Here is a 24,148-nt window from a genome sequence, read left to right as displayed (position 1 = left end):
CGTTCCCCCGGGAGTTGCCCAGTCTCGGCCCTTGGTACCTTAACCACCAATGGGAAGGGAGGTCAGCAGCTTAGGCAGAAAGGACAGGAACACAATCCAATCCCAGGGAAAGAACAGTGTGGTCTGCAACTTCGTCAGCACTAGAGGCCAATTTGGAGAGGTGAGGTAAAGACTGTCTGCTATCAAGACACAGCCACCCTCCTCAACCAATTCTGGAAGAATTAAGCCCTAATACCCTAAGGTATCCCTTAGGTATATAAAGAATTGTATCCTATGCATCCAGAATGGTATCAGCTATGTGTAATCCTTGAGAGTACGGAGGAAAGTCACACAAATCCTTTTCTCTTGGAACCCCAGTTGGAAAAGGCTAAGGTGCAGAACAGGTATCAAAACACCACAATCCACTGACCTTCCCAGAGGGTGCACCAGTTGAGAATGCGCCCAGCGCTAACGTGTGCCCTGGGCTCCCAACCTGGAACCTCCTTGTCCTGTTTGCTCCTTTCCCACAAGCAGAGGACCTGACCTAGCTGGAGCTGCTCCTAAGCACTAGGGGTCTCTCCCTCCAATTGGATCAGAGACCTCTGGCAGCCTGCGTAGGATTTCCCCAAGGAGGGAATAAAAGAGAGTATCAAGGGAATTCCCTGGCAGTCCAGTGGTTAGGATGCCACACTTCCACTGCAGGGGGCGCGGGTTAAAAAAAAAAAAAAAAGAGAGAGAGAGAGAGAGAGAGAGACAGTATCAAGGAGTCAACCAACTGAACTAAACAGGGGCTAAGCTCTAAAATGCCAGGGCACTGCTCATTGGCCTAACGGGCCCCAAATCTAGAAGTGATTTCAGTAGGGGTGGGCCAAGGCCCAGAAATGTGCAATTTTTTTTCAAAGGAGCTCCCCAGGTGATACTAATTTGTAGTGGGACTTGGGAGCAGCTTTTGCAACTTCTATCCTTTCTTACCGGTCTGTTGCTTTGGTCTTCCCTTGCTTAGTAAATGTTCCCTCTGAGAGGCCCCAGATCTTATGGGGAGACTGTGCCAGTGCATCAGAAAGTTGTCTGGGGTGATGATCATACCATTAGCCCAGCTCCAAACGCTGGCCTGAAGAGCAGTGGAAGATCCAGAAAGCAGAGGCAGGTCTGCTGGCAGAGACTACATACTCCTGGCCTCCTAATTCCATCAATGAACTCAGGAGCTGAGCCCGTGGTCTAGCCCTTTTCCCCTTGCTTCGAGAAACTTACTGCACACAAATTTGAGGAACACGGCATTCTACTGGTCACTACAGAGGGAGACCTTCAAATATGACCCAGCCAAAGCCTCCTCAGCATCCCTTCTCCACTCCTGCTCTGAGCCAAATGGCCCAAGTCCCACTCCCAACACCACACAGAGAACACTGAAGCAGAAGTGACTTTAATCAAGGGGTGAAGTCCTCAGTCAGGGAGACCTCACTTGACCTTTGGTGGTGGGGTCTCAGCCTACCTACCCACCACGGCCCCTGAGGCTCCTCAGGAAGGAGGGAGCAATTGAACAGCAAGTTCCAGCAGAGGTCAGGGAATGGAAATAGGGGAACCAGGTCAAGGGGCAGGGGCAGGGCACCGACAGGTGGGAGTGAAGCTGAAAGGGGCAGGAACAGCTTTACACAGGCGGCTCTACCTGGGGGCTACCCGGCGGCTATGCATCAGGCAGAGTGGCACCAGGAGGGCTGAGTGTAGAAGACAGCGAGGGAAGGAGCATTTAGGAGATGAGGCGACCATGGAGCTGGTGCAGCTGCTCCTGGGTGAGCACCAGCCGGTGTCGCTGTCCAAGGCCAGCAGCACACGAGAAGGTCACTTTGCCCATGTATACAGTGTCGTCCTGCTGCTCCTCCTTGGCCTGGGAGTTGGGAAGGGGAAGAGGCCTCCGGGTCAGGGACCCACTTGAGCTGTGCGCCACAGACAGGGTCCCCGAGCACCGAGACCCTGGGTGGCTGAGGCTTTGAGGCCGCTAGGCTGTAATGACCACATTTTCCAAATCAGAATTGAGGTGTACAGCCTGACAAGGGAGTTTTGAGCCCCTTCTGATGTCAGAAGTCAAAGAAGATGTTCAACTGCTAAAATACTGGAATTTCAGGAAGCAATGCAAGCACTCTTAAGATGCTTGCAAGTAAGACTTGGCCAGATTTCTCAGGATGTTCAGTTGTTGGACCTGAGACCCTAGAAGCCTCTTCAAATTCTGGAGGAGAGGGGAAGGACCCACCTGAGCCCTCCATACTGCCCATCGCCCTCCCCCGCTCCCTCTTACCCTGAGGAAGGCTGATGAAGGGAAGGTGGCAAAGTCAGTGGGGACCGTGGCTCCAGGGCGCTGAGACACAGTCTCCTTAAGGACCTCATCCTGGCAGAGGGGAAAAGGATTCACTTAGGGGACGCCCACAGGCTAGCCCAGTACCTCCCTGGTTCCACAGGAAGGACACTAACACCACAGAAGCAGAGACCAACCCTCTTCATCTAATGCTTCTGCTCTCAGCTCCAATCCCATCCCTACCCAACAGCCTTACTTTACAGATACTCACCCTTTTAAGGCTCAACTCAGATTCTAGGGCTTCTAGGAAGCCATTTCCAACCATTCTACTCTGCAGTGATATCAGCTCTGACAGAAGCTGTGCCTGAAACCACACACTCTAAAGAGGATCCTAGCTCAACCCATTCTGTTGATAAGAATCTGTTTTCTGTTGATGAGAATCTGTTTGGGAGTGAGGGCAGGCTCCCAAGGCAGGAATCCCGCCTCCCGTTCCATCCCCTCCCCAGTGTGTCACCTAGCACAGGGCTGGGCCCCCAGGAACGCTGGGGGTCCTTGTGGAAATGACCATGCTAGGGGCTCCACCACGGAATGCTCTGAAGCGGGCACTGTCGGGTGAGAAAGGGCAGGGTCTAAACTAACCTTGAGCTTCTCGATGGTGTCGCTTAGGGACTTGAGCTCAGCCACTTGCTCCAGGAGCTGGGCCGATGGGCTCTTGGCAGCTGTGGGGAGAGAAGGCTAGTGAGGCCCACCAAGGCCCAGGCAGGCAGCTGTACTGGATTAAGGGTCAATAGTGCAGATACTGGACCGGCTCATGGAGTAGACATGTAAGAGATTAGGTGAATCAAGCAAATTAAACACTGAGGCCAAAGTGCCGTGCTAGGAAGAGCCTCTCGGGCGTGGGAATTGCCTGGGGCACGGGGAAGGGGTGTGCTTTTCATCTCAGGGTTTGGCTGGTCCGTACCAGGGCTGGTGCGGGTGATGTCCACGACGTGGGTGTGTGCGCTCAGCTGATTCAACGTCTCCAGCAGCTGGTTAGTCTTACGATACAGCACCCCGGCAGCTAGGTCACTGCCAGGGCCCTCACGGGGTAGGAGAGAGAGCTTTGCCACGTGCAGAGGGGGCAGGGCTGCTAAGGATGCCTTCATCTGGGCTCCCTGCGGGGAAGGGGGAGGAAGGGTCGTGGTGACAAGTGAGAGAAGGCCCTGCCATGTGTCATCAACGAGGCAGTGACACTCCACCTCTACCCATCCTCCCTGCGACCTCCTCACCTTGAGGATGCTGTTCTCATGCTGGAGCTGGGAGATGTGCAGCCTCATGGCAGAGATCTGCTGAAGCAGCAGTGGTGAGTCCTTCACCAGCCCGGGGCCTGGCACAGATCCCGGAGCCTGCCCAGGGGCACCTCCTATGGGCACCATAACAAATGTCACGAGCCCCAGGTGCAGGAGGCTGACGATGGGCTCCACCCCTACTCATCCCCTTTCCTTATCCCCTCCTACCTCCAGTCTTGCTTGCTCCCGAGGGGGTAGTCTCACCCTGCTCCCCCAGCCCCAATTCCCACCAGCCCTGTTAACCCCCCACCAGGATGGGTCTCTACCTCGCTGCTGTTCTTCTGTGCTCAGGATAGCCCATGGGGGAGCAGGAAAAGAGGAGAGAGGAATTAGATGATCTGGGAGTGACGGGGACACGCCACAGGAATCCTGGGCATGCAGGAAGACTGCTTTCCTAATCACCAGACCTTCTCTAACAAGACCCTGCCGCTACTTTTGGGGAAAGAGCAAATATGTGAGAAAGACAGAAAAGGGGAGCCAGGCCACGATACAGGGTGCAACACGTGAGCAAGAGTGGCAGCGGGAGTGCGCGCGGGGGGCAGCGCTCGAGGCCGTTCCTGCCTCCCTGCCTCAGACCCCAGCTCCCAGAAGGGCAGACGGAACGCTCCTGAAACCCTGCTATGTCTGCACCCTCAGTGCTCCCCAGCAGCAAAACTTAAGTGGAGGATGTAGACACATTCCCATGTTCCTCAGGTGCCCCAGCGCTGAGACAAAAGTCACCCTTTTTTTGGTGTGAAGTTTCCTGAACTAAGAACCAATATTTGTTTAAAGAGCCTATGCTAAAACAACGCAGTGCTGTAACTCTGGAGACTCCCCTCCCAAGGAACATGGAGCCGTCTGCACCACAAGAGTCTAAAGTCAAGAAGACGCTTGGTCATTTTCAGGGTCAAGCGGCACCAGTGACGGGGCCTTTGATGACGACAAGACCCTAGGTGAGGCCGGCTGACGAGGCGAGCGCAGCAGGGGAGATCTAGAGATCCCGAGGGTTTAATTCCATTACAAGGAGTTTGTCTTCTGGAGGTGAGAAGGGTAAGGAAGAAACTGAAGAGAGAACAAAAACCAAACTACATGGTAGATGAGAACTAACATGGTGGTGGCCGCCTCCTTGGTCAGGAAACTAAGGAGACTAGGCCTGGAAGCCAGAAAAACTCCAGGTAAGGAGCCCTGACCACACTAAGAGACCAGGCAAAGGTCAGAACACAAGCCCCAAGTGAAACTAGGAGAATTCAGCAATGGAAGAGACAACCACTCTATAGGGTGAAGCCACGTGAACTCAGTGGGGAAGAAAAAATGCAGTGCCCAAGCAGAGGAGGAATCAAGGGCAAGCACCATCCCCTGCTGTGGACACCACAGCAGTTAGCCCAGCCTGCTGCAGGCTGCGGACCCTCTGGAATACAGGGCTGGGACAGAAGAGCCAGACTGCAGACCCAGCAGGGACATCTACTAGAGTCCAACTGGCACTGTAATTCTGAGCTTCACCAACAACTGGGTAAGGCCCCACTGCCCCGCCTTGGTCAGAACTCTGCACATATCTTCAAGGAGAAGTAAAAACTTGGTGAAAGTTGCCAGAGGGCTTCCTTGGTGGCGCAGTGGTTAAGAATCCACCTGCCAATGCAGGGGACACAGGTTTGAGCCCTGGTCCGAGAGGATCCCACATGCCACGGAACAACTAAGCCCACGCGCCACAACTACTGAGCCTGTGCTCTAGAGCCCACGAGCCACAACTACTGAAGCCCGCGTGCCTAGAGCCCATGCTCCACAAGAGAAGCCACCGCTATGAGAAGCCCGCGCGCAGCAAGGAAGACCCAATGCAGCCAAAAATAAATAAATAAATTCATTAAAAAAAAAAAAAGTTGCCACAGAGTGAAACTCGGCAAGCATGTTCCTGGTTGAATATCCAGGGGTAAAAGGCGGGGGGCAGAAGTCAAACTGAAGCCAAGGGCAGGAGGGGGGCCATCCGACCTCCTCTGGGCTAGTGCTGCCTGTCCTACTGCACTCACCACCGGCAATGCCAGACACCAGGGTAGCAATACCCGAGGGAGGGGGAGCCCGGAGCCCCTCGATCGTGCGCTTGGACTGGCTGTTCAATCGCTGCTTTAACTCCGCTTTCTCTGCCTCCAGCTGGTCGATGTCAGCCTGAAGTGCATCCATCGTCTCCTCGAAATCTCTGTGAAAGAATCTGGGCTTGGACAGGGTCCCTTCCCCGTGGCCCCAGCCCCCCTTCTCAGTCCCAACTGGTCCTTGGAGTAGCCCTACTGCTGAGGAGCCAGGGGCAAAAGAGGCTCAGGTTGGGACGAGATGACGGGGATGTCAGTTGGGAAGGAAGAGCGTGTCTGTCCCCCTGGGGAGTCTCACTACAAGAGGCCCCGGGCTAGGCGGCAGGGAGCTGCTGGCAGGAGGGAGGGGTGGAGCGAGCAGGGGCCTGGGAAGCTGCCTGACTTCTCCTTCTTCCGCAGCAGCGCCTGGGTCTCCTCCAGCCGAGTCTGGACCTTCTCGATGCGCTCATCTGCATCCTTGGCTGCACTGTCCAGCTTCTTCTCCAGGAGGCTCAGCCGCACGTTGGCCTCACTGAGCTCTTCCCCCTGGACGAGGGCAGAGAGCGTCTAGTGCCCTTACCCCCTCCCATGGCCCCCCAGAGACCTGGGATAGACCACGAGATAGAAAGCTTCGTGAGGGCCCATGAGAACTCGCACTGATCACAGCTGCCACTTGTCCCCACTCAACCCCCAGCCCCCCTCAGTTATGATCACCAACACTCACTGCTTCCCTGTGCCCCATGCTATTTCCTGGCCCCCCAGATCCAGAGCCTTCCCTATCCTCACCTTGATCTTGAGTGACTTCTTCAACTCCTTAATAACTGTCTCTCGATCTTCAAGCTTCAAGCCCAGGCCTTCAGCATCTGTGATCTCTGCACGGAGGGCTGCAGCCCGCAGCTCAACTGGGGGAGGCTAAGGGCAGGGACAGGGGACAGAGGGCAGGGATAGGGAGAGGAGGTCGTCAAGGCACTCCTTTCAGAGATGCAGTCAAAGGGAAAATCTTCTCCTTGCCTTCTAGGCAGGATGGTGCTCCCCAGACTCCTTCCTGCTGCCGCCCAGCCCCCCTCCCACAATTACCAGCAGCTCTCCAAGTCCTGCTCCTCCAGGCCCCTGGAGCCCCTCTCCAAGGAGAGACCCCACCCACCTTGCTGGGGGGCCGTTCTGCATCATACTCTCCCTCCTGCATGGCTGTGGCCAACTTGTTCATGGTACTGATCAAGATGTTGCATGACTGGCGCAGACACTCATAGGGGCTGCTGGAGGGGGTTCCGTAGATCTGCAGGTGCCAAGGGCAGTAGTGAAAACCCCACACTGGCCACCTGACTGCCCCATTACCACCTTCTGCCCAGCCTTCCCAGCCCACCTGCTCGCCTGCTTTGAAAGCCAGCTCCTCCAGGGCAGCCACAGGCAGGCCTTCATTCTCTGCCAGCGGGGCAATGAGCTGGGCAGCAGCAGCGGCCACCTCCTGCAGCACAGCCACCACCCACGTCAGGTGTTTCCTGCAGTCTAGGAGTGTGTCGGATACCTGTGCAACAGGCCAGAGTCAGGAGCCCACTCTGGGCCCAGCACCACAGCTCCCAGCTACCTCAGAACCATTCTTGTCCCCCGACCACATCCAGATCCTGACGTGCCGGGCCCCTCCTGGTTCTACTTGGCTTCCTTCCCACCCCCCCTCACAGCCCAAACCTGTGGTCCAAAGGCCAGTGCAGCTGGGATCCCAGGAGCATCTGTCCCTGGCATTCGCCTCCGGATCTTCTTGCAGAACTGGCGGATATCACTGCATGAAGTTTCCAGGTCCCGGAGCAGGAGGGCAATATCTGAAGCCTCCTGCCCACCCTACTCAGGGAATAGGAAACAGATGGAGAGGCAAGTCAGCACTAGGGCTGGGGCGAGGAGGTGGGGACGCAAAAGCAAGAGGAGCTCCAATAGACCTAGCTGTGCCCTCACCTGCAGGAAGGCCCGCAGCCGGCCCACCTCCACACTCATGCAGTCCAGGGCACTCTGCGTGAACTGTGAGGACAGAAGCAGGTGGTTGTCAGCCCCCGACAGGAGCCCTTCGCCCCATCGCCATCTCTAAGAAGTCTCCGCCCTCGGCTGGCCCCCATCCGTAAGTGGGTCCTCTGGCTTCCCTGATCTGCCCTTAGTGACCCTGTCCCAGTCTTATGTGACACCCTTTGAGGTGTGATCTGCTGTCTTCCGTTTCTGATCTCTATAAGGGGCTCAACCACTGGCCCAGACACCTCACCTTAATGTGGTCAGCCAGCTGTATGGTACTGTCCTCCGGTTGTTCAGAGAGGTGGATGCTGTACAGGTGCTGAGGAGGGATGGCAAAGAAACAGACAGTCTTCAGGCCTCGGAAGAATGGAGAATTCTTCCCAAACTGCAATTCGACCCTGTCATCACGGGACTCCAGAGGTATGAGAGCATCCAAAACCCTCAAGGAGCTGCATCCTAAGGTGAGCCCATCTACGAGCCTCAAGCCATCAGCCTGGGACATACAACCTTGGCTACACTGGCAACAGCCTCCAGCAGAAAAAACCCTCCCTCCCTCCTGTGCCAAGGCTGAATTCTCGCCCCAGACCTGGTAGTACTTGATGGCTTTGGTGAGAGGCTCTACGTTGACAGTCTCGTCCAGCTGATCCTTGTGCAGCAGCTCAATGAGAAAATCCAAGGAGCGTTCGTGGGCACTCATCTCAGGGTAGAGGCTGCCCACCTTCTTATACATGTCCACGCTGCACTGAGAGAGGGCACTAGAGACCAGAGAAGGGCCCTGTGAGGCCAGGGTCTACCAGGCAATCTCAGTTCCAGCCAATCTGGGACCCGTGGCCCTGGAGTAGAGGTCAGGGGTTACTTACTGCTCATAACGGTGGAGTGTGGCCTGCAGCAAACTCAGCGAATACACCAGCCCAGCAGCAAAGCTGAGCTGCTCCCCCACAGCTCCTCGAAGTCCTGGCCGCTCTGAACAGTTCTCACTTAGTTCAAATTTCTCCTGGGCCTGCTTCCGGATTAGCTCCGCCTGTGGGAAGAAGCACCAGAGACCTGGGGCTCAGAGCAGAGGATGGAGAACGCAGACTCAGGAATATAGCGAGCTGAGCAACTATGCAGGGGGCATGGATACATGGGGAGAAAGCAGAAACAGCTCTTAGGTGGGCAGGGACTATCACATGGGGACAGGGTAATGATGTGATCACTGGTGGTTATGAAGATTCGGGACGTGGGGATGGAAGGGTGGCAGGACCGGCGGGGCCAAGCTCTTTCCCGCCTTAAAGCTGCTGCTCCTGCTGCCCCTCTACCTAGAAGGCTACCCTGACAACTACCTCCCCACGAACTCCTGGTCATCTTCTAAGTCTCGCCTCAAATGTCACTCCCTCAGTGACACCCCTCCGTCTGAATCAGCTCTCTGACCGTGCTCTCAAAAACGCCACCTCCCCTTCAGAACACGCCATCTGTAACACACATCCATCTGTGGCGTTGCTGACCGTGTTCCTCCACTGCATCATAAACCCTGTGAGCAGGGAGAGTGACTGCTCTCTTCACTTGGCATCCTCAATGCCTGGTTCACAGCAAGTTCAGCAGATTCCTGTTGGGCACGTGATTGATAGATCATACCTTGCAAATGAGACGAGGCATGAGCAGCAGCACCAGGACGCAGTCATGGTCCCCGCCTGGCCGAAGGAAGCTGTCAGGCATGAAGGCTGTCAGCAGGGACATGTGCCGGTTGGCCTGTGCCACCTCCATCTGCCTCAATTCCATCTCAATTGCCTGTGAGGTAGACAGGGAGGTGGGCTCTCAGCCCGGCTGCAGAGAGCCTCATAACCACCATGCCACGCTCCACCACGTCCCCCGCTTCTAGGACAGGCCCAGGCCAGAAGTCTTCCAAACCACCACACAAAGCACCCCGCCATCCGGGAAGCTGAAGCCCAGCACCCCACACCAGATCAGCCCACCGCCACACCCAGGCTGGGGTCCCCAGCGCTCAGCCCTGTGCGACCCACCCACTTTGCGGACCTTGGCGTGGGCCTTAGTCTCAGCAAACTTGATCTTGAAGTCGAAGGTCTCGGGGGGCGGCTGCTGCTGCCTCTCCACACTGGCTTCCTGCTGGTTTGTCAGTTCCCGGTTCACATCCTGGGAACAGGGACGGACAGTGAGGCACAGCTGGGTCCTCAGGGAGCCCCGGGGAGATGGTGGGCAGAGAGTAGCGGGTGTGCAGGCACCTGCAGGTGGGCGGTCAGCTGGCGATACTTCTTGATGGTTTGCTGATAGTCTGCCACCGTCTCCTGGGCCGCCTCCACACGCTTCTGGGCCTCTCGCACCCGAGCACCCGCCATATCCAGCTGCTCCCGCAGCTCCAGTTCTGTCTCACGGGCGTTCTCCTGCAGCTCATCGTTCATTTCATTCATGGCTTCCTGGGAGGCCACAGGGGAGTTGAGGCAAAGGAAAGGCAGAGTCAGGGGAGCAGGCCAGGGTGGGTTCACTCACCACGCCTCCTACTCAAAGGTCAGGGGTCACATGTCAGCCCTTCTCTCAGCAAGTCCCTTCCAAATACCCTCCATCAGGGTCATGAGTCAGAGTCTGCTCTTCTCTTACCAAGTCCCCCACGGTTTCTCTCAATTCCCGCACTTTCTCTTCCAGATTCAGGTTCCGGTCTGTCAGCATCTCCACCATCTCCTCAGCACCCAGAGCAGCATCCACCTGTGTTACAGAGAGGGAACAAGGAGAAGGGCTGAAAGGTGCCTAGAAACAGAAGGCACCAAAAAGCGAGTCAGTGGAGGTGCTCTGGGCAAGGCGCTGGGCTCCCCAGACCTGCTCCTTGAGCTCATCAATGGTGCTCTCTGCCTGGCTCAGCTCCTCCTGCAGACGCTCCCGCTGTTGCCTCACAACCTCCAGCTCTTGGTTCTTCTTTTCCATGAGCTTCTGGAGTTTCACGTGCTCCTGCTTCTCGGAGGAAGAAAGATCCCGCATTCTGTGGGAAAATGGGGAGAGAGGAGAGAGAGTGCGTGCGTCGGAGTCAGCGGGTGGTGGGCGCTCTAACACATCTGGAGACAGGAGAGGGAGCCGCGCCGCGAGAGGACCCTACCTCACTAGGGCATCCTTTAGGCGGGCGTTCTGCTCCTCAAGCTGCTTGAGCTGATAACTGGACGCAGCGCCATCTGAGCCTGGGGAAAACCATTAATACTTTCAGACAAAGTTGCAACCCCACCATTTGGCCCCCAGCAGCTCCTGGCCCCTTACCCTTCTCTTCAATCTCAGCCTTGAGGATCTCCAAGTCAGTGGTGAGCTCGTCCACACGTTCCTTCAGCGCCTCCACCTCTTGCTGTAGGGACTCAGCCCGCTCTTCGGCCATCTCCTTATCCAAAGTGGCCATCTCGATGGCATCGGCAGTGTCAGCCATCTCCTCCATGTAGCGTTCCTTTGCCTCTAGGGCCTCCTTGGCTTCCTGAAGAGGAGTGGAGGTTTGTTGGGGTACAAGCACAGAGATGCCTTATGCACCCTTTCTCACAGGACACTCCAGGCTCCAGTTTCAGCTTCCAGTACACTTCCTCGGGCCCCGTGCCTCCCCAGACACCCTCTTCATCCCAAGCCCCACCTTCCGAGCCTCCTTGAGGCGCCGTTGCAGGTCTGCCTGCTGCTCCTGCATTTTGCTTTTCCATTCCTGCACCTGCTCCAGCTGAATCTTGTGTTTCTCCAGCTCTTTTAGCTTTGCCTTGTCTTCTGCACGTTTCAGTCGCAGGGTCTCCAGTTTCTCCTCCAGGTCCCGCACTTGGGCCCTCAGCCCCTCCTCCTCCTGCAAAGGAGAGACCCTTCAGTCTGTGCACAGCCTCCCCCGTTTTCCCCATCAAGACTGAGCTGGAGTGGAGAGGACAGGAATGTGTGCAGACATCATTCCAGGCCCAGGGCCAAAGCAAGTGGCACACAAACATCTGAGAAGAGCCTGATACATAAGGGGAAAGTGTGGAAGGGCAGAGAGTACAAGGCAGCTTAGTCAGTGATGCGACACCTGTATGCTGGGTCCCCCACTCTTCTAATCCAAGTTCTGGGTCTCCCCCAACCCTGGGAAACTTCGAAGACCCTGCCAGGGGTCACAGGCCCTTTCGTGTCTTGGATCTTCTTCACTCCAACCCCAGACCTTACCTTAGACGGGGAAGGAAGCGGTGGGGCTGCTCCAGGAGAGGTGAGGGCTGGCGTAGGGATGATGGGTGCCGCCAGCGGAGTCTGAGCTGGGGTGCTGGGCTCACTGCTGCTCAGCTCACCTGCTGATGCTGAGCCAGAGGGGCCCAGGGAACTACTGGCCCCAGCTACCCCAGTGCTGGCTGGGCGGGTGGGCTATTCAGACAGGATAGGGGCAGACCAGAAAAAGTGTAGGGGACAGGGGTGGTGAAAGAGAGTAAGACAATATGAGAATACGGTGAGGGAAGTGACAGAAAAGGAACAAGGCAGAGTATCAAAGCACAATGCGAACAGAGAAACAGTGATGGGCAGAAGGAGATGACACAGTCAGAGACAGTGACAAAGGACCGGGGCAGAGCAGGGGTGAGAGGATGGCCGGGGAGGAAGGGATGGAAGAAGACATAAGATTACAATGCTCCTCCCTTGGCACCGACCCCACATTCCTCCAAGCTCTGGCACTAACCCTTCAGAGCAGAATCCCTGACTCCCCAGACCATTCCTTTTGTGACCCACTTGTGATCATTCTAGCAATTTCTTAATACTCCCAATCCCATTGTTGCTCTGGGCCTGTGTCTTCCTCCCCAAGAGGGAAAAAGTGCCTCAGTGTCATTCCCAGAGAAAAAGAACAGATTGATCTCTAACTTTCATGTTCCCAGAGAAGGCTGGGCTAAAAGTGGGGGCACTAGGCCCCCCAGCTCTTTAAATCAAGCTGATTCTCCTTCCCTTGATCTACTTCAGGGGACCCTGCAGGTAAAAGAGCCAGGGTGAAAGTTGTAATCCTTGGCTCCCCTCTGAAACAAGGTCAGTACAGCCAACCCATCTGTCACCTCCCGCCCTCCAAGACAGAGGGGTTCTAATCAGATGACACTACCCAGGCCCCTGTGGAGCTGAGGCCCTGGAGCACAGGCCTGCCCAGTGCTCCTCCCTGCAGGGCTGAGCCCTGAAGCTCTCCCGATGGGCTGACACTCAGAGACTACATGCCCAAAGCCTTTCACAGATACACCCACCTCCTTATCTCCTGACATTTACACTGCCAAGTTCTTTTTCACCTTTCCTCCAATCCCCGCCCCTCCCCCCAACACACACACACACACACACACACACACACACCCCTGGTCTAAATGCCCTTCTTCAAGAAAGCCTACCTTGATTAACTACAATTACTCTAGTTTCTCTTCTGCACTCAAGCTACTGGCTGACACCCTCCTAAGAGCCGGAAGTCACTTTCCCCGGAGGGGCCTGTCATTACCCTCAGTCCCCTCACTCCCCTTAAGAGAACCCAGGATACACTGTGACCAACTTATACTTGCTCATACACATGCCCACATACATGCACATGCCTAAACTGAGTGTGTGTACACTCAGCAGTAGCTTGTACAGAGGCCTGTTTTTCCTCACCTTGGGCCGCCGGGTTGTAGTCTGGACAGGCAACAGGAGCCAGAGGAGGAGTAGTCAGGAAAGAAAGGATAATGACAGAAAGACAGCAAAAGGGACAGCAATGAGAGCAGAAGCAACAGAACCGAGGCTGCGGTTAGCGGTCCCACCACTCCTCCCTCATCCCCACCCCGTCCCCTTCATCCAGTGAACCACCTCGTTCCCATTCCAGGAACTCAGGACTCCTATTTCCCGTTAGTTCCCTCTCCCACTTTTGTCCTGCCCTTGCAGACCTCACCCCTTCAGACACCCTGGAAATCCTGGAAGTCCCTGTCTCCTAGGCTGAACCACAGGAGACCAAACTCGGCAGCTGGTGGAGGAGACCGCTCCTCCTGCAACAACCTCTCCCGCTCCAGCCCAGAGCCCCGCCCACCCACCACTCCCAAGGACTTCCCAGGTCAGCCCCTTCCTTCACGTGCTAGACTGCACACAGGACTCCCTAGAAATACCATGTGACAAGAATGATGATAGGAGCCCGAAGTGAGCTCAGCAGAGGGAGATCAGGCCCCCAAGGCAGAACAGCGCTACTGTATACCCCACCCCCACCCCCTTCCCCGGACCAGTTCCGGTAGCGATTCCCTGCCCCAGGGCAGAGGGCTCAGGTGTCAGGCCCATGAATACTGCATGAGCCAGAAGCCCAGAGCTCAGCAAAGCAACCCCACCCAGCTGCAAGGGAAGGGGCGAGGGTGGGAAGCAGCACAGGGACACTGCTGCCCTAAACCAAACCCAGAAACCCCTCAGGGTACTGCGAGGTGCTACAGATGATCAACCCCACCTCCCAATAACGTTCCTGACACCCGGCGTCTCACGGCCTGGCAAAGGCACGATGTGGCCTGGGCCCTGCTTCTAGGTCTCCCAAGGAGACCAACGCCCACCTCTGCTACCCTGGGCTAAGCCTCCATAGCTGTGCATCAAAAACTATTCTAGGGAAAGACCCCTGACACAAACCCCAGTGGGCCAGGGATGCTGGGATTACAACCAAGAGTCATTCTAGCAAAGGTTGGGTGAGGTAGGCCTGCTAGAGGCACAAAGACATCTGGACCTGCTTCCCAAGATTCTCGCATAGGAAATGCATCCGGAGCCAGTTTGCAGCAAAAGCTGCCTGAAGCCCAAGCCTGTGAGGCCACTGGGTACGAGGCCCAGAACACAGATTCAAAGCCAAAAGCAGGCAGGCCAGGGAGCAAATGCCCAGGGTGTGGGGCATGGCAGCGACACACACCTCTCCCCGCCCCCCACCTTCATCACCATCCTCTTCCCCGACCCAGGGAGACAGACGAAGTCACTCAGCCCCCACCTCCACCCCAGCAGCCCGCTGCCACCATCACGCCGGCAACCCAGCAGCAGGCCCAGAGCAAGCAAGAGTACCTTTCGGGCTGTCGGTGCCTGTCTCATCATTGCAGAAAACCAAAGAAAGCCAGGAGAGGAGAGAAGGAAGGACAGAGGAAGACGGACAAACACCGAGGAAGGACAGACGGAGTGGGGGGGGAAGAGACCGAACAGAGGGAAAGGCGGCGGAGACAGGAGATTAGTGCATCAAATCCCAACAATGCAGCCTCAGCTTCCCAGGCCAGCAGCTTCCCAGCTGGCAAATGGCTGCAGCTCAGATGCAGAAGCCCCCACAGGGGCGCAGTGGGGACAGCCGGGCTCCGGCAGGCACCGGAGGGGTACCCGGCCTAGTTCGCCAGCTCAGGCTGATGGCAGCCTCAGTGGCCGCGGCAGCAGCTCCACCTGACGTCATGCACCCACCCTCCCCTGCTCCGCTAGGGGTGGAGACACTGCTCCTCAGTCACCTAGCAACCACCAGGCTCTGACGGCCCCTCCTCCTCCTCACGATTGGACAAAGTCCTCTGCTGAGCCCGCCCTGCTTCCTCCCCCAAAGAACAGGTTCTGGCTCCTCCCTCTCCTTCCCTCTCCCCAGCCCCAAGAATTTGCTCCAAGAAATTGGGCTAGGGGCCATCCCGTTTCTGGGACGACCCCTCTGGGACCAGGGTATCACTGCACAGGGACACAGGGCCTCACCGCTTCATCAGGCCTCTCTCATGCTCACACTCCCTTCTGTCCACAACCCCATCAACTCTACTGCTGTATCATACACATGGACAATACCCTTATGGTGGCTCATCAGGCACACGTACCCACGGCACTCCTGCTGCATCAGCTCTGCAGGGCACACTAAGAAACCTGGGGAACATTCCATCTGGGCTGCAGCAGCTCTAATGAGTGTTTGGCTCCTCTCCCAACTCTACCCTTGTTGTAGTCATGTGAAAACCCGTCTCTAAAGGGTTTCCAGAAAGGACTGGGCACCTTGCAGAGACATCTGGGTTCTCTCTTCCACCCTCCTCCTCCAAGTTCCTTCTTTTGTTCTGGTGCCAGCTCCCTGTTCCCTGGGCTAAGTGACGTGCTGTGACAGAAGCACTGGAGAGGAAGACCCAGGGAGGACTTGACTACCTGACTGACACTGTGTCATGAGCCAAGAAGGTGCCATATCCCAGCACAGGCAGCCGAGGCTAGGCTCTGCCACATTGCCCCAGGCAGCCGCCAAATCCCCAAGATTTGGGCACGGCTCAGGTCCCTTCTCAGGGTCAAGTCAGACTGCGGCCAGAACTCCTCCATAGATATCAGACTGCAGGTGCATCCTCTTCTCTATTCAGGGGTCTGATGGGAGATGGGAACCCCAACCTGGAGCCAATAATCAAGGGAAGAAGCCAAGTGTCTGGAATGGGTCCGGCATCCTTTTGAGAATTATTTTCCTTTTTATATCCCCATTCCCTCCCAAGCCAGGACCCCAAAGCAAGTACCATCATGTTGTCTCTTCCAAGGCAAAACTCCAAAGTGAGGACCCACCACCAACCAGAAGTCAAAAACAAGATGTTTTACTCTCCCCTCCACTGCCCCAATCTAGTAGCTCTCCATGCAAGGTCAGAAGGGCCTGAAACAGGCTGGTGACAAGGAAATCACAGACTCGTACAAACAGCACAGCACATACAGGTCTGACAGGCACATGCAGGTCGGAGACAGCTTGGGCATAGCCCCAAGGCGTGGGCTGGTGTGAGGAAGTGGTCATGGCAGCAACTTAAGACTAAAAGAGTTTCAGGGGGGCGGGAGGTGTGGGAGGTGGGCCTCAGGCACACCACCAGAGGAAGGAAGAGGCAGTGAAAGACTGACAGAGCACAGTGAGGGTGGGCATCCGTGGCAGCACCCACCGAGACAGGAACGACACAGGCTTTTCAACTCAGGACTGTTCTTCCTGTGCTCTGTTCCCTGACCTCCCACCCCCTTACCTAACCACCTCACTTGGTACTTTCCTCACCTCCAGACCCCCAGTCTCTCCTCCCACTGCCCCCCAAGCTGAGGCTAAGTGAGAATCCACTGTAACCCAGTAAATGCTCTATTCCATGCTGCTACTGTTTACAGTCAAATGCTTGGAGTCTCTGACTAGACGTCCTGAGGCGACGGGCAGGAGTGTGGGAAGGGGTGAGGATCATCCCTAATGAGTACTACCTGAGCCTGATGTCCTTGCACCCCTCAAAGGAACTCTTGAAAGCCAAGGCTGCCATGTCCTCTGGCCATCCCAGCCCCAAGGTCACACACACATGCATGCAGCCCAAGGACATGCAGGACAGCTGGGGAGGGGGCTCATGGCCCTAACCCACCCAGGCACAAATAGTAAACACACCACCTTCTTAGGCTTCAGGCCCCGCTGCATGAGGAGTAGGAAAGGGCAGAGTTAGAGAACAGAGTTAAACACCACACTGTGCTAGCTGGCCAGATATCTTGGGTGTAGGTATTAAGACCAACTCAGGCATACCCAGGTATGGGGGGAGCCAGGTCACTGTCAAATCCAGGGTAAGTGAGACGAGGGCTCCCTTAAGGATCAGCTTCCAGGAGGTCCACACCCTGACCCAGAGGAGCTGGAGAATCTGGAGCCCCACCTCACACACCCTGCACAGCGCAGCGGAGGGAGGCTCCAGCAGGCCCTCTGCATACAGCCTGAAACAGGGGGCAGAGGGTCCAGCTCCTCTCCACCCACTCGTGAAGAAGAAAGCACCTTCTCTCTCCAGTTCTTACCTTACCCCTACCCTACACCCATCAGATGTTGGCAGCCTTGGATACCAAAAGGTAGGAAGTTGGCAACAACACTACTGGGGTCAGACCTGTCCTCCCTTTCACCCCCAGCCTCTGTTCCAATTGATCCAGAACTTCTGGGCCTTAATAGCTTTTTCCCTGATACCACCCTTACACCTAAAGCAGCAACGCATACCCAGAAAGCTTCCTTCTCAGGGCGGATGGAGACTGGAAGGCTAACTCAATTTACTCATCTATTGCTTCTACCTGCCTGGTATTGAGTCTCCCTCCTCTCTTTCTCCTTTCCCTCTTCCCTCTACTACTCCCACCCCCACCCGTAACCACTTACCAGTTTGCTGGTCTTTGCATTTGAGTCAGTTCCCTCTGTAGGATGCAAACAGAAGCAAAGTGTGTGTTTGTGTAGAGGGGTAGAGGCAGAGAACAGCATGGCAGGTTAGGCAAGATATAACAAGGGAATATGGTGGTGATGGAAACTCTCAGGATCCACTGTGGCCCCTTGTTCTGGGGAGAAGTCCTGGGGACTCCTGGATGTGAGGAGGCAACTTAAGAGGGTGGTTGTTACCTCTTCTGAGGACCTTTGAGGCAGAAGAATCAGGTGTCTCTGGGGAAGTAGTATCTGCTCCATCTTCAAAAACCTGGATCTGAGGACACAGAATAGATTCAATATAGCTAGATCAAGGCTGGATGTAATATGGGCCCCTCCCCAGGCCTTAAGCAAACCTGGGGTACAGGGCAGCTTCCTTAAGTACAGCTCTTAATCGTCCCTCCCCCATTACCTCCCACTCTACCAACCAGAGACTTATGCTCATGCCCAGGAAAAAGGAGCACCAACACAGCAGCCGCACACGCAACAGAGCATGCACGCGCGCACACACACACACACACACACACACACACACAGCAGCAGGAGGTGCGTACCTGGGACTGGCGCACGAAGATGCCGTGCCCGTCGTCACACGTGAAGTACTTCCTGCCTTGCACGGTCCCATCATTCTTGCCCTTTGCTTCATCCAGGATCACACCTACCCACTTGCCAGTGGCAAACAGCGTGGCTCCAACATAGGCCACAGTGCCACGGTAGCCTTTCCCAATCACCTCCACGCGGGAGCCCACTCGCAGAGGCCGGGCACTTGTCTCCGCACTCATTCTGCTGCCGCTGGGAGTCTGAAAGACACATGCAAACATACATAGTTAAAAAGCCTCAGGTCAACGGTGTCATCCTAAAATATAAGAAAGGCCCCAATCAGGATCCTGGCCTGAAAAAGGATCAAAAGTCACTTACCTGAACCCCATTCTCAAGGTAAAGTGTCCCCCCCGCCACCAAATTCCCTTTTGAAAAAATGTCAGTACTGTGTTCTAAAACTTCTCCAAACACCTCTGGAATCTGCCAGAATTTTTAAGAGATTATACTTAAATTTAATAAATCAGAATTCATTGCTAGATCTGTGAATGTCACCCCACACAGCTGCTTTCTCAAGGAGCAGTGCCCCCTAGGAGGGGAATGAAGCTCAAACGAATAACTCAGTTTAGACCAGGCTCCCCACAACACAGTGCCTGACTCAAAAGCCTGAGCTGGGAAGACAGGTGAGTCAGCGAGTGACCCCACAGAATCCTGTTCCCTCCCTACTGCTGCCTGCCCTCCCTGAGGGCACACAACTGTGCCTCCTTCCTGACCTGACTCCCCCCCCACCCCCGCCGCCCACCACCAGCACACTCCTAGATGCCTCACCAAGCCCATCCAACGATTTACTCCCTTCTTCCTGGCCTGAGCCCTGTTCTATCAACTCTCTACCCACAAGTTCTGGAGATCCTTCACTCATGCTATGTCGCTATAAAAAGAAAAATAAAGGCCAGGTAAATCGGGTACCTCAGATCTGTCCCCCATCTGTCCCCCAGACTCTGCCCAGTGGTTCAAATGGATGGCTTATCACCCTATCCATGGTGATAATGGACAAGGCAAGGGAATAGACGAAACATTGTCCTTGGGAAGCTCTCGTCTTCTGACGTACCCGTGATGACAGGACAACATGAAATTAGGCTCCAAATAGGCCCATGGCTTAGAAGAAAATCACACCTAAGCCACTCTTAGCAATAGCAGCTCTGTGAACCAGGGGCCTTGCAACAAACAGAGAAGGAAGCTGAAGAAGTGACAGCATGGCCTTGAGGACTCCACAGGGCCCCCTCCTGATGCCCCCACTTGGCTTCCTAAGAGAGCTCTGCCAGAGCCAGTGACTCCCTAACTCTCTTCCCCAAAGAGCTCATCCAAGAAGGTGAGGATACCGTTCCCAGGGGCTCCGAGAGGCCAAATCATACCTGGGACAGCCGAGTGGCTCTCACGGACCTGACAATAAAAGGAACTGGCAGTGACATCAGGGCCCCAAACTCAGAGACGCTCTCCAACCTCCTAACCCTATAAGCCTCTCAGAATCAGGTGGACACAACAGTGGCTACAGATTCAATCTCAGTCAGAAGAGCAAGAAAGCGAGTGACAAACAACAAAGCAGCTCTAAAGAAAGACTTCACTGAAAGGCCACTCCAACCCACCAACCCCATCCGTAATCCCCAAGATAGTCTGGCCCCCTCAGGAACCTCTGGCCTGAGGTCCACTTGGAGTCAAAGGTCAGGCCTCACCAGTACCCAGAGAGGGCCCAACTCTGGGGAGGGAAGCCTGTGCAGTCCCACACGGCCAGGGCCGCGAGTGGCCCCAGCCTAGCTCCCGCCTGCCTCCCCACCCCCCACAGCAACGTCCACGGCCACCCAAGGCCTTCTGCAGAAGCCCTCCCGTGGCCAGCCCAGGTCAGGACCACTTACCCGGCTGTACACGTGCCTCTTGCTCTGGGCCATGTTGCTCAGCCAGCCTGTACCCCCTCCCCCAGCTGGCCAAAGACAGAGAGAAAAGGCAGAAACCTAGGCAGGAGGGTCAGGGCTCCAGGCCCTCACGGACAAACACAGGAGCCAGCGAGCGTGGCCCTCCCCAGTCCATGGACCTCCCTGGGTGGCCTACCGGGGTAGGGCTGGGGACAGAGATGGGGGCTGAGGAGCACGTCCCCTCTGCCGCTGGAGGATTCCTGAGCCCAGGGACACCGAAGCCCGCTTGCCAGCTGATGAGTCTCACTCTGCGCTAGTGCTGCTCTAGACTTGTCAGGGATCGAGCTAGCCGCTGGGTCCTAGTGCCCCCTTGCTTCCCCTGGGCCAGTCAAGAGGGACAGCGTGTAAGGGACGAGGCCCAGGCCGGAGACCCTGCACACTCACCTCTAGAGTGCGCCGTCCTACGGCGGGGCGCACAGCCCTGGGGACCCTCCTAACCTGCACCCCCTCACCGTCACTGCCACCCCTCCCAGCCCCAGGACGTGAGGCCTCAGCAGACCCACAGCATCAGGTGACACATTCCCACAGCCAAAGTGAGGGTCTCTCGTCCCCCTGTCTGGTGCCCTCCCTCCTCCCTGCCCTTTCTAAACTCTGGAGTCAGGTCCAAACCCACGCGATCAGGGTCTGCATTGCACTCTCACCCTGGGCCGGAGCAGCCAGGCCCCCTGCCCACTACACAGCAAAGGAAGGGCCGCACTGGAGGCAACTTCACACACACACACACACACACACACACACACACACACACACACAGAGCAAAGCAAGTCAAGTACCCCAGCTCCCTCAGCACTGGCAAAGGTGGCCATGGTCATTCTTCCTCCCTTCTAGTTGTTATAAAGGGCCAGGCTCTGAACCCTAAGAGTATCAGGTTCAAACGGATGAGTGAGGGTGGTGGTCAGGAACAGAGAGTCCCCCTTGCCCCCTACACGTGGGGGCGGTGCCCAGTCCACCTCAGCCACCTGTGCCCTGTACTCTTGGCCTTGCCTCCTAGGCATCTCCTTAAGAGAAACAAGGAGATGGTTTGTGTTCTATTTTTCACAAAATTTCTTTAATAACCACATTACTTTTATAATTTAAAACGTTTAATTTCATAAGATTATGCATTCTAGTGAGAGGTCTCAAGAGGGCTATGTAACCACTTCATTCATTTATCCATCTCATGGGCTAGAAAGCAACAGTCCCCGCCCCTAAGTAGCTAACAAGGTTGTCCTGGGGTCTGATCTACGGCTCTACCGGGTACAGTGTGGATGTAGATCCCCTGGGCCGAGGGATACCTGTCTTGTCTGCACTGGGCTTCACTGGCTGCACAGGGTCTTCCTCCATTCCACCCTCTTTCTGAGGCAGGCCAGATAGCCTAATAGGAGAATGACAGCCAACAGCCGGATGTATGGTCCCCAAACACCTCTCCACATCTCCAGTCCTGGCCAGACCCCCCAGGAAACCATTTCTCTCCTCCTCTGCAAAACCTCCACGTTGCCCCCTTCCTTCCCGATTCACCATTACACAGGTGGGCAGGGCCATGCAGCTCCTTGCAGCCTGGACTTCGGCACGTTCGGAACACTTTACAGTCTACACAACACCTTGAAAAACAACTGTATAGTACCATGGTTAAGAATACCGGTTCTAGACTCAGCCTGCTTACATTTAATCCCTGGCTTCACCACTTGGTAGCTACATAAACTTGGTCCAGTTACTTCACATCTCTGTGCCTCAACTTCCTCATCTATCAACTGGGAACAAAGAACATCTCTGAGAGCTGTTGTGAGGATTAGCTGAGATAATCCATGTAAAACACTTAGGACATTGCCTGGTATTTAGTAAGTACTCAACAAAGTTAGCTAATAACTTAGTTATCATATTTGGACATCAAAAGAACCCCATAAGAGGCAAGCCAGGAACAATGCTGACAAGGAAACAGGGCTTAGAGAACTGAGCGACTTCCCTGAAGTCACACAGAAGACAAGGAGTGGAGCCGTAACTGGAACCCAAGCCTGAACCAGAACCCTCTGCACTTTTTACTCTCCTCACTGATATACCACACATATTTCTAGGCTTCCAAAGCCGTGCTCTTCCTCTGGACCACACAACCTTCAAAGACTCAAAAGGGCGCACATCCAGGAACATCACAGCTCACCAGCCACACAAGTGTCTATAGTCACCTCACTTCTTAGATGCTGTTTTTTCTATAACATGGGACAATCACCTGCCATAGCTACATTAATGCTCAAATAAGATAAAGCACATAAACGTGCTCTGCAAACAAATGCAGAAGCTGTGTAGGTATTAAACTAAACTAAACATTTTAGTTTAATATTTAGTTTAATATTATAAGGAATTACGGAGAGGAAAAAGGTAGCTAAAAAGAAAAGGGATACTTGATCATCCCTTGAATCATGAGGTTTTCGTTTGGATATGTGGAGAGGAAAAGCCTACAAACATTGTAATTTGTGAGTACAGTATGAGTAGAGACAGAAATAATTTTGCTTGACTGGGAAAGTTAAAGATGACTAGCTTGGCTGAACTAGTGAATTCTGATGAGTTCTCCTATCAAACTACAAGCCTTTTAAAGCAGACTCCTCAGCTTTTCCTCTTTATGATCCCATCTTAGCTCATGAAGTCAAATATTTATTGAATGAATTGACACTGATCTTGAGATGTATTAGAAGGTAAATATGGATAGTCAGGGAATTTAACATCATGTAGAGATAGATGAATTGGATCCAATAACAACAGGAAGCCCGTCTCTTCCTGAGCAGGAGACTGGCATAATGCAAACTATTTTAGGAAGATCAAACAGGTGGCAGAGAGCAGAATGGAGTGGAGGCAGGAGCAACGTGATAAAGACAGGGAACACAGCAAGGAGGCTACGGCAGTAATGAGCAAGGGGTGAGGGGGTCTGAGCCAGGCTCATGAGAGAAAAAGAGAGGGAAGAGGAAATGGACCAATTCAGAGACAGTACAAGAAAGCTCCGAGAAGGCCCTATGAGAGATCAGACATGGGGAAAGAAGCAGCAGGCCTGTATGGGCTCTGGAGATGGACAGACCTGGGTACAGCGTTGGTTCTCCTATTTCCTCATGTGTATGAGGTAAGATATTTTCAGAGCCCTGGTTACCTCAACTGAAAAAAGGGGGAAATAATACCTACCTCACAGGGATGTTGTGAGGATTAAATAAGACTGAAGTAAAGCATTTGGTACAGTGCTGAGCACAGAATGTGTGTTCAACAAATTGTAGATATTGTCTTCATCATTACCGAGAGGGTACATCAATGACAACTGCACACGGTAGGAACTCAAACCTAGCATGAATAAATGGGTGGATGAATGAATGCATGGATAAGTAAAGGAATGAATAAACTTGGGAGTTTTCAAGCAGGAATAATGGGAGAGTGATGACTGATAACAACAGAATTGGGACGGGAAACTGAACATGTTAAGAGAGAGAAAATAAGTCACAGGGCCTTCTCAGAGGCCAATTTAACTGTGACCACTAACACGTGTACTTCACGATCTCCTTCCAAAACGAACCTGTGATGCAGACAACACGGATTCCACGATCTCCATTCTACAGGTGACAGAATTGAGTCTCAGAAGTCCAACAACTCACCTAAGTCTCATAGCCAGCGGGGCCCATGTGAGTAGGAAGTGGGGCACATCTGACCAGCTGTACAGGTAGGTGGTCCTTCAACAGCACCATTGGGCCTCACCCCATGTCACACAGGACAGCTCTGAGGTACATGCTACCTCAGCCAGAAGACAGATACTCCCTGATTTCTAATCCATTTTCCTCCCCAATGATATTAAATACTAATAAAAAGTCTAGGAAAATGCAAAGAGAGGAGGGAAAGAAATCTGTGTCTGATAATAGATCACCAGTGGTCTTGGAGAACATTCAGAAATGACAGGAAAAGAAGTGGATTGTTAGGAATTCAGGAGGAAAAGCCTCCTTGGCACCCAGCCTGCA

The 24,148-nt window shown here is 54.6% G+C and overlaps 1 protein-coding gene across 9 annotated transcripts in view; it reads right to left on the bottom strand.

The window, feature by feature from the left end:
* Nucleotides 1–1,383: 1,383 nt before the first annotated feature.
* Nucleotides 1,384–24,148, bottom strand: part of DCTN1 (dynactin subunit 1) — a 30,166-nt gene continuing 7,401 nt past the window's right edge. For 3 of the 9 annotated variants that reach the window (XM_082643069.1, XM_082643071.1, XM_082643070.1), the window contains exons 2-30: nucleotides 18,237–18,482; nucleotides 17,881–17,959; nucleotides 17,647–17,681; nucleotides 14,598–14,615; nucleotides 13,197–13,217; nucleotides 11,763–11,954; nucleotides 11,218–11,415; nucleotides 10,863–11,067; nucleotides 10,708–10,786; nucleotides 10,434–10,593; nucleotides 10,218–10,322; nucleotides 9,845–10,036; nucleotides 9,639–9,755; nucleotides 9,240–9,392; nucleotides 8,486–8,646; nucleotides 8,212–8,380; nucleotides 7,876–7,944; nucleotides 7,578–7,640; nucleotides 7,317–7,466; nucleotides 6,994–7,155; nucleotides 6,775–6,906; nucleotides 6,417–6,542; nucleotides 6,034–6,176; nucleotides 5,595–5,761; nucleotides 3,535–3,668; nucleotides 3,228–3,420; nucleotides 2,906–2,985; nucleotides 2,270–2,359; nucleotides 1,384–1,861 (exon numbers count right to left, since the gene is read on the bottom strand). In XM_082643069.1, the coding sequence (XP_082499195.1) occupies nucleotides 1,724–1,861; nucleotides 2,270–2,359; nucleotides 2,906–2,985; nucleotides 3,228–3,420; nucleotides 3,535–3,668; nucleotides 5,595–5,761; nucleotides 6,034–6,176; nucleotides 6,417–6,542; nucleotides 6,775–6,906; nucleotides 6,994–7,155; nucleotides 7,317–7,466; nucleotides 7,578–7,640; nucleotides 7,876–7,944; nucleotides 8,212–8,380; nucleotides 8,486–8,646; nucleotides 9,240–9,392; nucleotides 9,639–9,755; nucleotides 9,845–10,036; nucleotides 10,218–10,322; nucleotides 10,434–10,593; nucleotides 10,708–10,786; nucleotides 10,863–11,067; nucleotides 11,218–11,415; nucleotides 11,763–11,954; nucleotides 13,197–13,217; nucleotides 14,598–14,615; nucleotides 17,647–17,681; nucleotides 17,881–17,959; nucleotides 18,237–18,464 (3,759 nt within the window). In that variant the 5' untranslated portion in view covers nucleotides 18,465–18,482 and the 3' untranslated portion in view covers nucleotides 1,384–1,723. Of the gene's footprint in view, nucleotides 1,862–2,269; nucleotides 2,360–2,905; nucleotides 2,986–3,227; nucleotides 3,421–3,534; nucleotides 3,669–3,720; nucleotides 3,876–5,594; nucleotides 5,762–6,033; nucleotides 6,177–6,416; nucleotides 6,543–6,774; nucleotides 6,907–6,993; nucleotides 7,156–7,316; nucleotides 7,467–7,577; nucleotides 7,641–7,875; nucleotides 7,945–8,211; nucleotides 8,381–8,485; nucleotides 8,647–9,239; nucleotides 9,393–9,638; nucleotides 9,756–9,844; nucleotides 10,037–10,217; nucleotides 10,323–10,433; nucleotides 10,594–10,707; nucleotides 10,787–10,862; nucleotides 11,068–11,217; nucleotides 11,416–11,762; nucleotides 11,955–13,196; nucleotides 13,218–14,597; nucleotides 14,616–17,646; nucleotides 17,682–17,880; nucleotides 17,960–18,236; nucleotides 18,483–20,129; nucleotides 20,425–24,148 lie in introns of those variants that run through there. The other 6 variants (XM_082643065.1, XM_082643067.1, XM_082643066.1 and 3 more) reach the window with 6 other exon arrangements.

Source organism: Mesoplodon mirus (genome assembly GCF_964341445.2).
Source record: "Mesoplodon mirus genome assembly, chromosome: 14".
Taxonomy (NCBI): Eukaryota; Metazoa; Chordata; class Mammalia; order Artiodactyla; family Ziphiidae; genus Mesoplodon; species Mesoplodon mirus.
The sequence above is the reverse complement of the archived record's forward strand: the minus strand, read 5'-3'. Positions and strand labels throughout refer to the sequence as shown.